At 39.5% G+C, this 12,772-nt stretch overlaps 1 protein-coding gene across 3 annotated transcripts in view; it reads left to right on the top strand.

The window, feature by feature from the left end:
- nup188 (nucleoporin 188) overlaps positions 1 to 12,772 on the top strand; it is a 98,985-nt gene that overhangs the window by 43,043 nt on the left and 43,170 nt on the right. For all 3 annotated transcript variants that reach the window (XM_043720361.1, XM_043720363.1, XM_043720362.1), the window contains exons 21-25: positions 1,089 to 1,209; positions 5,332 to 5,398; positions 5,503 to 5,631; positions 10,603 to 10,736; positions 11,970 to 12,076. In XM_043720361.1, the coding sequence (XP_043576296.1) occupies positions 1,089 to 1,209; positions 5,332 to 5,398; positions 5,503 to 5,631; positions 10,603 to 10,736; positions 11,970 to 12,076 (558 nt within the window). The remainder of the gene's footprint in view (positions 1 to 1,088; positions 1,210 to 5,331; positions 5,399 to 5,502; positions 5,632 to 10,602; positions 10,737 to 11,969; positions 12,077 to 12,772) is intronic.

Genomic DNA, 12,772 nt, shown 5'->3' with positions numbered 1-12,772 from the left:
ATGTATGAAGCATTTTGTAATGTTTTCTGTTGAGTTTCTGAATACTGTGCTCTGTTAGGTCAAATTACGGATATTTATTGGATTAGTGGATAGGTTGATTCTGTAGGTTCCTGTTAGGGAACTTCGGTCAGAAGTACAATATTTTTATCACTAGTGTTAATAGGCGAAGTGCACCTAAGTGTGGTATCAATTATTATTGACTGCATTGAGTAGTCCATATATAAAGGTTAAATGGTCCAAAACTGCTGCCTGTTTGGAAATTGATAAATTGTAAGCAGTAATGGTATTTGCCTGAATCAGTTATCTAAGATTGCTGTTGCAGCTTTCTGAATTTAGTTTGATCCTCAATTCTACAGCTAGATTTTCAGCTGAGTACGTGCAGTCCTGTTGCTGTGTTCAGACATAACCTGTCTGCACTTGAGTGGAAATTTAATGAAACAGATGCAAATGTCGTGTCAGAATACAATTTGAAAATTATTGGTGAGAAACTCATGGTGTTTCTACTTGGATCTGCTGAATTAATCTCTTGTGTAATCCTTCTCACAGTAAACTGAAGTAATCATTGACATGAACCAAGCGTTTGTCGATAGTTTGAGATTGGGACTGTATGGTGATATCCCCAGTCGTTTTCGGAGCATACGGCAATTGATACAAAGTTTGGTACTGCTGCTCAGCAACATGCTATTCCATATATCTGGTTAATTCTACCAAAATATAGAAAATACCAGTATTATAGAAAAAGAGAATTTGGTGATGTGTGAACAAATTAAAATTAGAAATGCTTCATATGTTATGAAACAACAAAATTAATGTCACTGCTGGAACTGCTAGGGTAATATGCATTACGCTTCATTCGCCTTAACTAAATTATGGGTAGCATGTATTTAATATCAAGGTTTTTAAAAATAAGTGACACTGTTTTGGAAAACTGTCAGTAAAATCATGGGGTAACATTCATAGAGTTAACCTTTTTCTTGGTTCTATGTTGTTAGTATCTTGTTTAGTATTTGGCAGTACCGCAGATATGGACAATTCAATTTAGTATGTGCTTTTCACACATGCCATTTTGTTTTTGTGCTTTCCAACAGGGGCAGCTGGGGAGTACTCAGAGTCGAGGTCTTCTACCTTGTGTGGTCTTTGTTTTAAAAGAATTACTGCCAACCTATCATAAATGGCGCTACAATATCTATGGCATACGGGAGGAAATTGGTAAGGATTTCCGCACAAATGATGTAAACATATTCTTCGATTAGTCGAGAGTATCATACAGCATGGAAACAGACACCTAAGTCAAACTAGTCAAAGCCAATCATATTCCCAAATTAAATTAATATCACCTACCCACCTGTATTTAGCCAAATGTCTTTTAAGCGTTGTAACTGTACATGTACCTGCATCCACCACTACGTCTGGCAGTTCATTCCACATACTAACCATTCTGCATTCTAAAAAATAAGTTGCTCTCATGTCCTTTCAAGTCTTTCTCTCACCTTGAAAAATACCCCTTAGTTTTGAACTCCCCCACTTTAGATCTAGCCTTTACTGTTCCCCTTATTAGTGCCCCTCATGTTTTTATAAACTTCAATAAGGTCCCCACTCAACCTGCTATGCTCCAGGGAAAATAACCCCAGCCTATTTTTATAACTCAAATCCTCCATTCCCAGCAACATGCTGATAAATCTTTCCTGAATCCCCTCCAATTTAATCATATTCTGCATATAACCTGAGCTGGACAAAGTACTCCAGAAGAGGCCTCACCAATGTCCTGTACAACCTCAACATGATGTCCCAATTCCTAAACTTAAAGGCCTGAGCAATGAAGGCAAGCATGCTGCATACGTTAATCATCCTGTGTTCCTGTAACACAAATATTAAAGAATTATGTACCTGTACACCTAGGTCTCTCTGTTTGACAATACTACCCAGGGCCCTTCATTAAATGTATAAGTCCTGTCCTCTTTGTTTTATCAAATGCATGTCTTGCATTTATCCAAATCAAACTCCATCTGCCACACCTGAGCCCATTGACCCAATTAGTCAAGATCTTTTTGCAATCTTAGATAACTTTCTTTACAGTCCACAATACCACCAATTTTGGTGTCATCTGCAAACTTAGTAATCATACCTCCGTTCTCTTTGAAATCATTTATCTAAACAAGCAAAAGTGGACCCAGGTGGTTACAGGCCTCCAGTCTAAAACACCACCCTCTGTCTCTTATCATAAAGCCAATTTTGTATCAATTGATAAGCTGTCCTTGAATCCCATGTGATCTAAATTTACTAATTATTCTACCATGCAGACCCATGTCAAAGTCATATAAACCATCCACCTCTCTGCCCTCATCAATCTTTTTGGTTACTTTCTCAAAACCTCAATCAACTTGAGACATGATTTTCTTTGCACAAAACCAGGCTGATTGTCCCTAACCATTCCTTGTCTCTCCAAATGCGTGTAGATCCTATCTTTCGGAAACCCCTCCAAACACATAGCCACCACTGATGTCAGACTCATTTCTGTAGTGAGTAGGCTTCTCTTTGCAGCCTTTCTCAATACATAGCATTAGCCCTGCTCCGGTCCTCTGGCAACTCACCTGTGGTTGTGGATGATACAAATTAGGCTAAAAGATTTGTATAATACCTTCACGTGTTGCTCATACTTTCAATGCGCTTCAAATGTGGGTGATGGTGGTATAGTGGTGAGCATAGCTGCCTTCCAAGCAGTTGACCTGGGTTCAATTCCCGCCCGACTGTGGTTTGTAAACAGTCTTTTATGAGCGGCATGGTGGCATAGTGGTTAGCACTGCTGGCCTCACAGCGCCAGAGACCCGGGTTCAATTCCCGCCTCAGGCGACTGACTGTGTAGAGTTTGCACATTCTCCCCGTGTCTGCGTGGGTTTCCTCCCACAGTCCAAAAATGTGCAGGTTAGGTGAATTGGCCGTGCTAAATTGCCCGTAGTGTTAGGTGCAGGGGTAAGTGTAGGGGAATGGGCCTGGATTGTGCTTTGGCAGGTCGGTGTGGACTTGTTGAGCCGAAGGACCTGTTTCCACACTGTAAGTAATTTAATCTAATCTACTCTAATTCAATTGTGTAATTACTGTTTAAGTAAACAATTGCTATTTTGATACTCAAAAAGCTTCATTTAGCAGTAATGATTGTGTTTTTGACAGTGGTAGATGGAGCAGGAATGTCAATCAGGGGACTGGGGGGAAGGGGGAGAACTACTTCAAATATTGACATGAATGCTTCAGTGTTGTCTTGAGCCAGTGGAGCAGTCAGGCAAAGCCTTCTTTCAGTTTCTCTACTGGGTGCCTTTGACAACATTTCAGGAACTTATTGCAGTGCCTTCTTACAATGTTGTCAAGTTAAAGCATACAATTTTTAACTTGTGTAAATGCTGCTCTTTGAGTTGAGCTTTTATTACCTTTGTAATTGATTATACTTTTAAATTATTTGTGTATGCATTAGTATCATGGCAGCAACAATGTTCAAACTGTCTACATAGCAAGCATTATTTGATAACTTTTTTTTCAGGGAATAGTCTCCCAAGTTTGTAAAACTCTTGAACTGGAAATGATTTATTAAGATATTTGCATAAATTGTTCACAGCAAACAACTGTGCTGTAGTAGTATAATCTTAATGGTATGTAAGTTGTATTCAAAAACCATTTTAAAACCTGATTTCACAATCATGTGTTCTGATTTTTCATGTCAATAATTTTCAACTGCAGCATATTGTAGCCCTGTAATGAGGCTTGCTTGCAATTCCATTTTTCGGCTCCTGTATGGAAAAAGGCATTGAGAATTGCTTCTGTTGGTGAAGCCCTCAAATTTTCATTTCTTCAGGCAACAGTATGTTTAGAATATCTTTACTATCTGGAATTATACCACAATATCTAATTTAGTTGAGGTTAAATCTACAAATGGACTTGATGCCAACAATATGAAAACAATGGGCAATATTAGATTTGAGCACAGCTTATGCCAGTTCTGTGAACTTTTAAAAAAATTTGAGTCCCCTTTCAACCTTTTTTGGCGAGGATCTTCCCATTAGTCCAAACGTTTGTGTTTCCAGGAGAGAAATATTCACTTACTAAGGGGAGAGATCCTGCTATATCTTCCAGCAATTGGGCAGCTAATTGGCTGCTGGCAGACTTTCTGCTGAACTTAGGACCCCAGACCAGAAAGTCCTGGCCGCTAACAGTCAGCTGGTTAGATTGGTACACTTGTGCCACTGCCAGCAGAATACCCTCTGTGCCTTCAGGACAAATAATTACCCACTGGAAAGGTAAGTGCTGTTGGAGATGTCTTTTGGACGTTGGCCAGTGGAAGAAGGAAGCAATGGCCGAGAGATGGCTCTCAGCCAAACCCTAGCCCTTGATCCAGTTGCTTGATACTGTGTTGGCTGGTGCACGTTGAAGGCGGTCTCCCACCAACTGTCAGCATGCCAATACCTGTTAACGAATCTAGTAGGCTGACTTTTAAAAAACACAACAAAGAGCGATGGATGCTAGAAATCTGAAACAAAAACATAAATTGCTGGAGGAACTTAGCAGATCCATCAGCATCTATGGAGAAAAAGCAGAGTTAACATTTTAGGAACCAAAAACAGAAATTGATGGAAAAGCTCAACAGGTCTGGCACCCTCTGTGGAGGGAAATCAGTTAATTCTTGGGTCGAGTGATCCTTCCTCAGAACTTTTTAACGTTTGAGTCCAGTTTCTCCAGCAGTTAGTTTTTCTTCAGTAGGATGACCTTCTCTTACTCAATCTGAAGCTGAAGAAATTGCAGCCTGAGTCGGATGAGCCCTTAATTTTGGTCCACCACCATTCTTCTTCATTGAAATCATCTCACGCCTCTATGCCTGCCACCTCTCTGCCTGGAAGTTTGCACTGTTTAAATGAGGTTCACTGAGACTTGTTAGTACACCCCTTATTCCCAGGCACTGTTCTTATCCAAAATGTACAGCATCGCATTGCTTTATATTGAAAGTGCAATAAGCTGATCGTTCAGAAATGTAAGAAAATTCTAGAATGTTTCTGTCTCTTGAAAATCTATACTAATTGTTTATCCAAAGCAAGGAAATACAGATGGTACCACCAGTCTCCAATCTAGCATGGCAACTCTTTGCAGCTGCAAATCTCTGTGAACCTCCATATTTTTGTCATAGGTGGAGGCTGTTCTGTTGTAAACAAAGATGAAACAATATTATTTTCTGGTCCTTCCTATTTTTAAAGTTTATTATTTGAGATGAGCAACATGCATATAAGTATAAGTCTGCATGATGCAATTTTAATGTATTTGTAATTCCATGTTTTTCAATTGGTATCACAGGTTGCCTAATTTTTGAACTTATTTATACCATCCTGCATCTGAATCCAGCGGAGGAATCACAAGGCAGGTATGTTGTAAGGATGCAATTTTTTTGTCAGCGTCTTTGAGGTGGACTTGAGAAAGAAGCAGTTATATTACACAAAGCTTAATTTTTTCCTTTCCTCCATTTAGTAACTCACTCAGTCTTCAGTCTTTGTGCACCCATTGTTTGGCAAATACAGAAGCAGGGCAGGCCATCATAAATATTATGGCTGTTGGTGTGGATACCATTGATGCAGTAATGGCAGTGCAGCCTAATAGGTAAGTTGTAATACAGAATTTGATTAGGCAAGGTGTAGTTTATATCAAACTACTATGCACTTTTGACAGATACAAAGCTCTGTTGATCCTAACTAGATAACTTCATGCTGCTTTTACAAAACTTTGTAAAAAAAAAACTTCATAGGTTGTATATGAAAGGTATTGTACCATTTAATTTGCATAAAAATATCATATATTAAACTTCAAACCTGCTATAAGCAGATGACTATTTAAGTTTCATTTTTTTGGTTATATAAATGCATGGCATATGAAGTTGAATAAATAATTGTTAGCTATTCAAATTTGGTAGCCTCATGTACCATATATGGCATGAGTATCTCTGATGCAGAGAAATATATTTTCTCTTTTTCCCTTAGCAGTGATTGCATCTTGGAAAAATAGAGGTTAATGTTTAGTTATGCATTTGTCTTTTACAGTTGTTTTTGCTTCACTGAAGTTAGAATACTTTTGTGCTATATGAGAGACTTTTTGTATTATGAAGTGATACTCACTGGTACCTTTGAAACTACCCAAACTTATTTCACGAGTCTTATTTTGACCAAGGAGAGAAATGTGGCATTACAGCCATTGCTGTGTCTTTGATAACTAGGGTAGAGCGCATGAGATCAAAACGTTACAAATGTAAAAGGCAGGACTTTGGTGCTAGAGTGTTGGGAGAGTTTTTTTTAGTGGGGAAGCTGTTCTTGATGTGCTTCATCTAAATGCTAGATATAGAGGATTTAAGTTGGGCAAGGAAAAATCTTTTTAAGAGGAATCTTTTTAAGATTATAAATGCCTTTGAGAAAAACTAAGGTATTTGTCGTCAATAACTTCCATTTGATGAGAGCATTGACAGCCATGAGACATCTCAAAACACTTGAAAGCCGTAATACTCTTTTGAATGTAGTAATTTGTGATGATGCTGCTTCTTTAACAAGGTGATATTGTCCTTGGCTTTTTTTCAGGAGGTTGTAAAAGATAGATTCTGGAAAGTCGAGGTTTGGATGGGTTTTAGGGCCAATTTAATTATAGCTAACATACTACCTCATGAAAAAGGCTTCCAAGTTTTTAGGAAAAAAACACTTGTGCAATGAAAGGGGACTGGCCAGTTCCTCTGGTTTGGTTTTGGCACAGTAGTGTTTGAAGCTGCTGGCCCCAACGAAGCAGGTCCATGCTGATCCATTCTCTCACTGACATTTCTCCTGTAAGACCCTGTGTTTGATTTTACCTTTGGGCCAAGGTGTGTTCTTGGGAGTTGTTGTAAGTATTGGAAATAGCATCGTTAAGTTGGGATGATCTGTTGGGTCGGAAAGTTATTTGGTATTTTGTTTTCTTTTGTTTGTGTTTCATTTGGTAATCTTGTAAATAAATTCTATTTTGTTTAAAACTTAGTGGTTTCACCAGCTGCATCCCTCCTGCAATATCCATATTACACCTGTTTAAAACAGCTAGCAAAGTTAGGGTCTGGACTACCTTCTTGAAGTGTTTTGAAGGGGGTCTGGCCTGTTCTATGACTGTTTCTCACCTAGGAAGTGAATGGCTTTTGCAAGGTTTGTGAAGGTTTGTAGCTCAGGTTGAGGTCCATGGATATCAAACCTACAGCTCAGCGAGCAAACCTACACCCTAAAGTGAATGGCTAGTTTGCATGCAGTAAGTTCTGACACACAGCAAATTATAGACGATCAGATAATCTTTTTTGTGTGATGTTGAATGAGGGTTAAATATTAGCCAAGTGTTTGGAGCCAACTGTCCTCTAACTTGAGATACTACATGGGTTTTTTTGGGGGGCAGAGGGCAGAAGGAGCCTCTGATTAATGTCTGATCTGAAAAATGGCGCATCTGACCGAGCAACATTTCCTCAGTAGAGCATTGAAGTGCTGTGAAAGTAACTATATTTTAGGAATTGAAAAATAGACACCACTTGCAATATAATGTTACATGGTCAAACTGATTTATCTTTGCTGCTGAAGAAAGACAAGATTTGGCCAAAGTAGACTGGGAACAGCTGCCTGTGGGTAATTAGACAGCATCACAGTGGTAAGAGGGTGATTAAAATGGAATTGGTGAGAGTGCAAGCCCAAAATGGTCCCTTTAGGAGGGAATGTAGGAGCAATATGCCCAAAGAACCGTGGATGTCTAGCAATGTTTAGGACGAGATAAGGAAAAGAGCTTTGTACAAAGGGAGCAAACCCATGGAGACTCTAGAGTATTTAAAGTGCAGTGGTGAATTTGGGCATGCAATTAAGAATACAAAGAGGGGGCATGAAAAATGCTGGTGATTAAGATTATGGGGAGATCCCTGTATGATCTAAAATGTATGAGAAGGAAGAAGATAACCAGAGAAAGTGTAGGGCCAGTTGGGAAGTAGAAGGCAATCTGTATGGAACTAGAGGATATTAGTATGATGCTAAACAAGTACTTTCATATGTCTTCACTTTGAAAGAGAAGGATGTAGGTAGAGAATTCAATACTTTGAGGTTCTTGAGCAGTTTGACATTAGAGAGTGATGAGATATTGGAGGTTTTGGTGGGCTTAAAAGTGGGCTGAACACCAAGTCTGCATGAGTTTATCCTAGATTACTGTGGTGAATTAGATTAGATTAGGTACCCTACAGTATGGAAACAGGCCCTTCGGCCCAATAAGTCCACACCAACTCTCCGAAGAGTAACCCACCCAGACCCATTCCCCTACCTTATATTCACCCCTGACACTATGGGCAATTTAACATTGCAAATTTACCTGACCTGCACATCTTTGGATTGTGGGAGGAAACCGGAGCACCCAGAGGAAACTCACGCAGACACTAAGAATGTGCAAACTCCACACAGACAGTCGCCCGAGGCTGGAATTGAACCCGGGTCCCTGGTGCTGTGCGGCAGCAGAGCTAACCACTGAGCCATCGTGCTGCTCCCTAGCGATGTTTACGGCGAGATAAGGAAAATAACTTTGTACAAAGGGAGCAAATCCATGGAGACCCTAGAGTAAACAAAGTGCAGTGGTGAACTTGGGAATGCAATTAAGAAAACAAAGAGGGGGCATGAAAAATGAGCATGAGGGAGGAAATTACAGGGACTTCAATCCAAAATTTTAATTTCTTACTAGCTACAAGAGAGGTGCCAGAAGACTGGAAGAGAACTAATGTTCTACTTCTCAAGGAAGGTAGTAGAGATTAAACCAGGGAATTGCACGTCAGTGAATGTTATATCAATAGTTGGGTAACTTCTGAAGAAAGTTCTAAAGAAAATAATTGATCTCCACTTGGAAGGGCAAGGTTTGATCAGATTGGTCAGCATAGATTTGTCAGAGAGACGTCATGCCTAACAAATTTAATTGAATGTTTCAAAGTGTTCAGTTATGTAGATGAGGGTAGTGCAGTTGATGTAGTTTATATGGATTTCAGCAACGTCTTTGACAAGATCCCACAGGGAGACTGATTAAAGAAGGTAAAAGCATATAGGATTCAGGATAACTTGGCAAATTGGCTTAGTAGTTGGAGACTACTACTAAGTGGAAGAAGCTGTATTTGAGACTGGAGGCCAGTGTCTAGTGACGAAGCACAGGGATCAGCGCTGGATTCCTCCATTATTCATAATATATATCAACTGTGTAGGAAAAGGTGTCAGGTGGAGATGCTAAGTATTTGGGTAGTTGACAGTCTTAGGTTAGAGAAGGATATAGATGGGATTGGTCAGATAGGCAGATGAAATTTAACCCTGACAAGTGAGAGATGATGCACTTTGGAAGAAGTAGCAAGACCAGGGAGTATTCAGAGAATGGCAGGTTACTAGGAAACTTGGAGGAAAAGAGGGATGTTGGGGTCCTGAAGTCTGCAGGATAGCTTATTAGTGTGGTTAAGTAGGGATATGGGACACTTGCCTTTGTTAGTTATGGCTTTGATTATAAGAACAGGCAGGTTATATTGGAACTGTACAGGACTCTGGTAAGGCCATAGCCAGAGAACTGTGTGCAGTTCTGGTCACCACACTAAGAAAGATGTGATTGCATTGGAGGGATGCAGAGGAGATTCATCAGGATAATGTCTAGAATGGATCTGTTTAGCTATGAAGAGAGGTTTTGGATGTAGGTTTGCTCGTTGAGATGCAAGGTTAATTTCCAGTCAAATACAAATATTTGTCTTGTATGTGTATGAAGAGAGGTTAGATAGACTTGTTTTTATTTTGGAGCTGGGAAAGCTGGGGGTGGGGGGATGTGATTGAGGTGTACAAGATTGAGGATCGTAGGGTGGGTAGTAAGCAGCTGTTTTCTTTGGTTGAAGTCAATCAAAAGGGTAATAAATTTTAAGATAAAAATCAGAAGGTTTAATCGGAATTTGAAGACCTTTTTAGTTGAGAGGGTGATAGGAATCTGGAATGCACTGCCTTGGAAGGGGAGGTAGTTGAAACAGGAAACCTCCAAAGTATCTGGATAAGCACTTGCAATGTCATAGCATTCAAGTCTAATGGTCCGAGTGCTAGCAAGTGAGGCTAGTGTAGATTTAGAGTAGTTTTTTTTTAGTGCAGACTTAATGGTTTTAAGGACATCTTATAATTCTCTGCAAACAGGAGTAAAAGAATAGAGTAATTACAATTAGACAAGTTCTATGAGGAGTTGAGTGTGATGCTGGAAAAACACAGCAGGTCAGGCAGCATCTGAGGAGCAGGAGAATTTACGTTTCAGGCATGAGCCTTTCATCAGGAATTCTTTGTTCCTGATGAAGAGCTTATGCCCGAAACGTCGATTCTCTTGCTTCTTGGATGCTGCCTGACCTGCTGTGCTGTTCCAGCACCACACTCTCGACTCTCATCTCCAGCATCTGCAGTCCTCACTTTCTCCAAGTTCTATGACGGCTTTATAACTATGAAACTTGCCTTATCCATCATGTTGAGCATTTATGCAGCTATTTGTTTTGACAATTTAGAAATACAAATTTTATCCAATTTTCTGCTTTTTTTCTTTTTCTTCCCAATGCAGCTGTGGATCTGAAGGATCCGGCCAGACACTCATTCAGACCATCAAGCTAGCGTTTTCTATAACTAACAATGTCATCAAACTGAAACCATCATCAGAAGTAGTTTCGCCATTGGAGCAGGCCCTAACACAACATGGTATGTAATAATTGTGGGGTGCAATGAATAATCAGAAATAACATTTGGAGCAGGATGAAATAGTTACTGCTGCTGGTGTTATGCAATGATTTTAAACTGTTAGTGTGCTGTTCCAACATAACTGTTATCATTTGCTGATGTTGTAGTTCCAAAGAGGCACTTAATGACATATTTTGGTTTTACAAAAGGATTGAAGTGAACCAATTACAAACCAGAGGAAAATAATGAAGTTCATTTAACTGTATATGTGTTGTTTGTATATCAACTGTGTTCAGTTATGTAGAGTTGGAGGACATTAACTGATCTTTCACTTGAGTACAAAAAGGCACTTGCTAAAACTGTGGTATAGCTCAGTTAAGGGGCGTATGCTTGTTATGTTTTGCTTTGTGAATAAAAGTTAAACTGAGTAAAGATTGGCTTTAGAATTATTCTTCAACTGTCTGTCCAGATTATATCAGTAGGTACTCCTCTGTTCATAGTTACTCTGATTTGAAATGCACAAACTACTTCTGAATCTGGGGGGATTATTGATTATGGTTTGTCCAGACAAATGTTATCTACGTTCTGAAGAGGGGTCCTATTGGACTTGAAATGTTTACTCTGTTTCTCTCACCACAGATGCTGTCAGACTAAGTTTCACCAATTGTTTGTTCTTGATTTTGATTTCTGTTAACCCTGCACTGCTTTCATTGCTCTCTGCTTTGGAACATTGAGAGTGTAATTCAGTTTATATTAATTGTTTTCTGTTATTTCAGTTAGATTGTTGTGCCTTTTTCCATGTTATCTTTCGAGCTGGCTGAGGAACATTGCTTTTTCAAGTAGCTATAGACGAGTTTAAGTTTGGGAACACTTACATTAACTGGCTGGTTTGACAGATTAGAAATCAAAGATGAAGTCACATTTGGGGTAAGAGGGGCAATAAATCTGGAACATAAAGACTCTGTCCATTGAGCAGAGTGCGGCAGATTGCAATGATGTAGTGGGAAATAGAGTTAGCCACAAAGTGGGCACGTGTAGACTTGGTCTTTGAATGACTCATCACTTAGCACTTGCCCTTTACTTCCACCTCATCATCGCTGACTTCTGAAAAATGAACAAATAGTGAATTTTTTGCTGAACCTTCTGTAACGTCTGGTGGTGCTAATATGCTAATTGGAACTCAGTTCTTGCAGCCCGGATAATATTAAACCTGTTTTGTTTGGTTTAATTTTACACTTGTGTTACCTATTTCAGGTACCCATGGTAATAACTTAATAGCAGTTTTGGCAAAGTATATATACCACAGGCATGATCCTGCATTGCCGCGCCTTGCTATCCAGCTCCTGAAGAGACTTGCAATGGTAAGTTATTTTTTAAAGTTCATGTGTCCTATAACATGTAAGAGCAGAAGTAAGTCCACCTTGTCTGCTCTGTTATTGTGTGATCATGACTGATCTGATAATCCTCAATTCTGCTTTCTTGCCTCATCCCATAACTCTTGATTCTCTTACTGATTAAAACTCTATTCAATCTTGAACGTACCCAATGACTCAGCCTTGCCAGCTGCCTATGGTTAAGGATTCCACAGATTGATTACCCTCAGAGTAAAAATGACTCTTCATCTGTGTCTTAAATTGGTGACCCCTTATTGTATGATTAGGCCTCCTTGTCTTAGACTGTCTTGAAAGGTAATCTAACATCTCTATGTCCACTCTGCCAAGCCCCCTAAGAATCATCTTTGTTTCAATGAGATCTCCTCTCATTCTTCTAAACATCAATGAGTACAAGTCTAACTGATTCAGCCTGCATGCTCAGTATCAACGTAGTGAATCTTCTCTGGACTGCCTCCAATACCTGTCTGTCCTTCCTGAGGTGAGGGAACTAAATTGTCCATGGTATTCTAGGTCAAGTCTAACTAGTGCATTGCATAGCTTTATCAAGGCCCTCCACAATTGTTATACCATATTCCCTTTGAAATAAATTGCAACAGTCCATTTGCCTTCCCTATTACCTGCTGAACTTGGGTGTGAACTTTTGATTCATGCAAGGGGGCCCTA

Source organism: Chiloscyllium plagiosum, chromosome 30 (assembly GCF_004010195.1).
Source record: "Chiloscyllium plagiosum isolate BGI_BamShark_2017 chromosome 30, ASM401019v2, whole genome shotgun sequence".
NCBI lineage: Eukaryota > Metazoa > Chordata > Chondrichthyes > Orectolobiformes > Hemiscylliidae > Chiloscyllium > Chiloscyllium plagiosum.
Note: the sequence above shows the minus strand (reverse complement) of the source record. Positions and strands in the feature narration are given on the sequence as shown.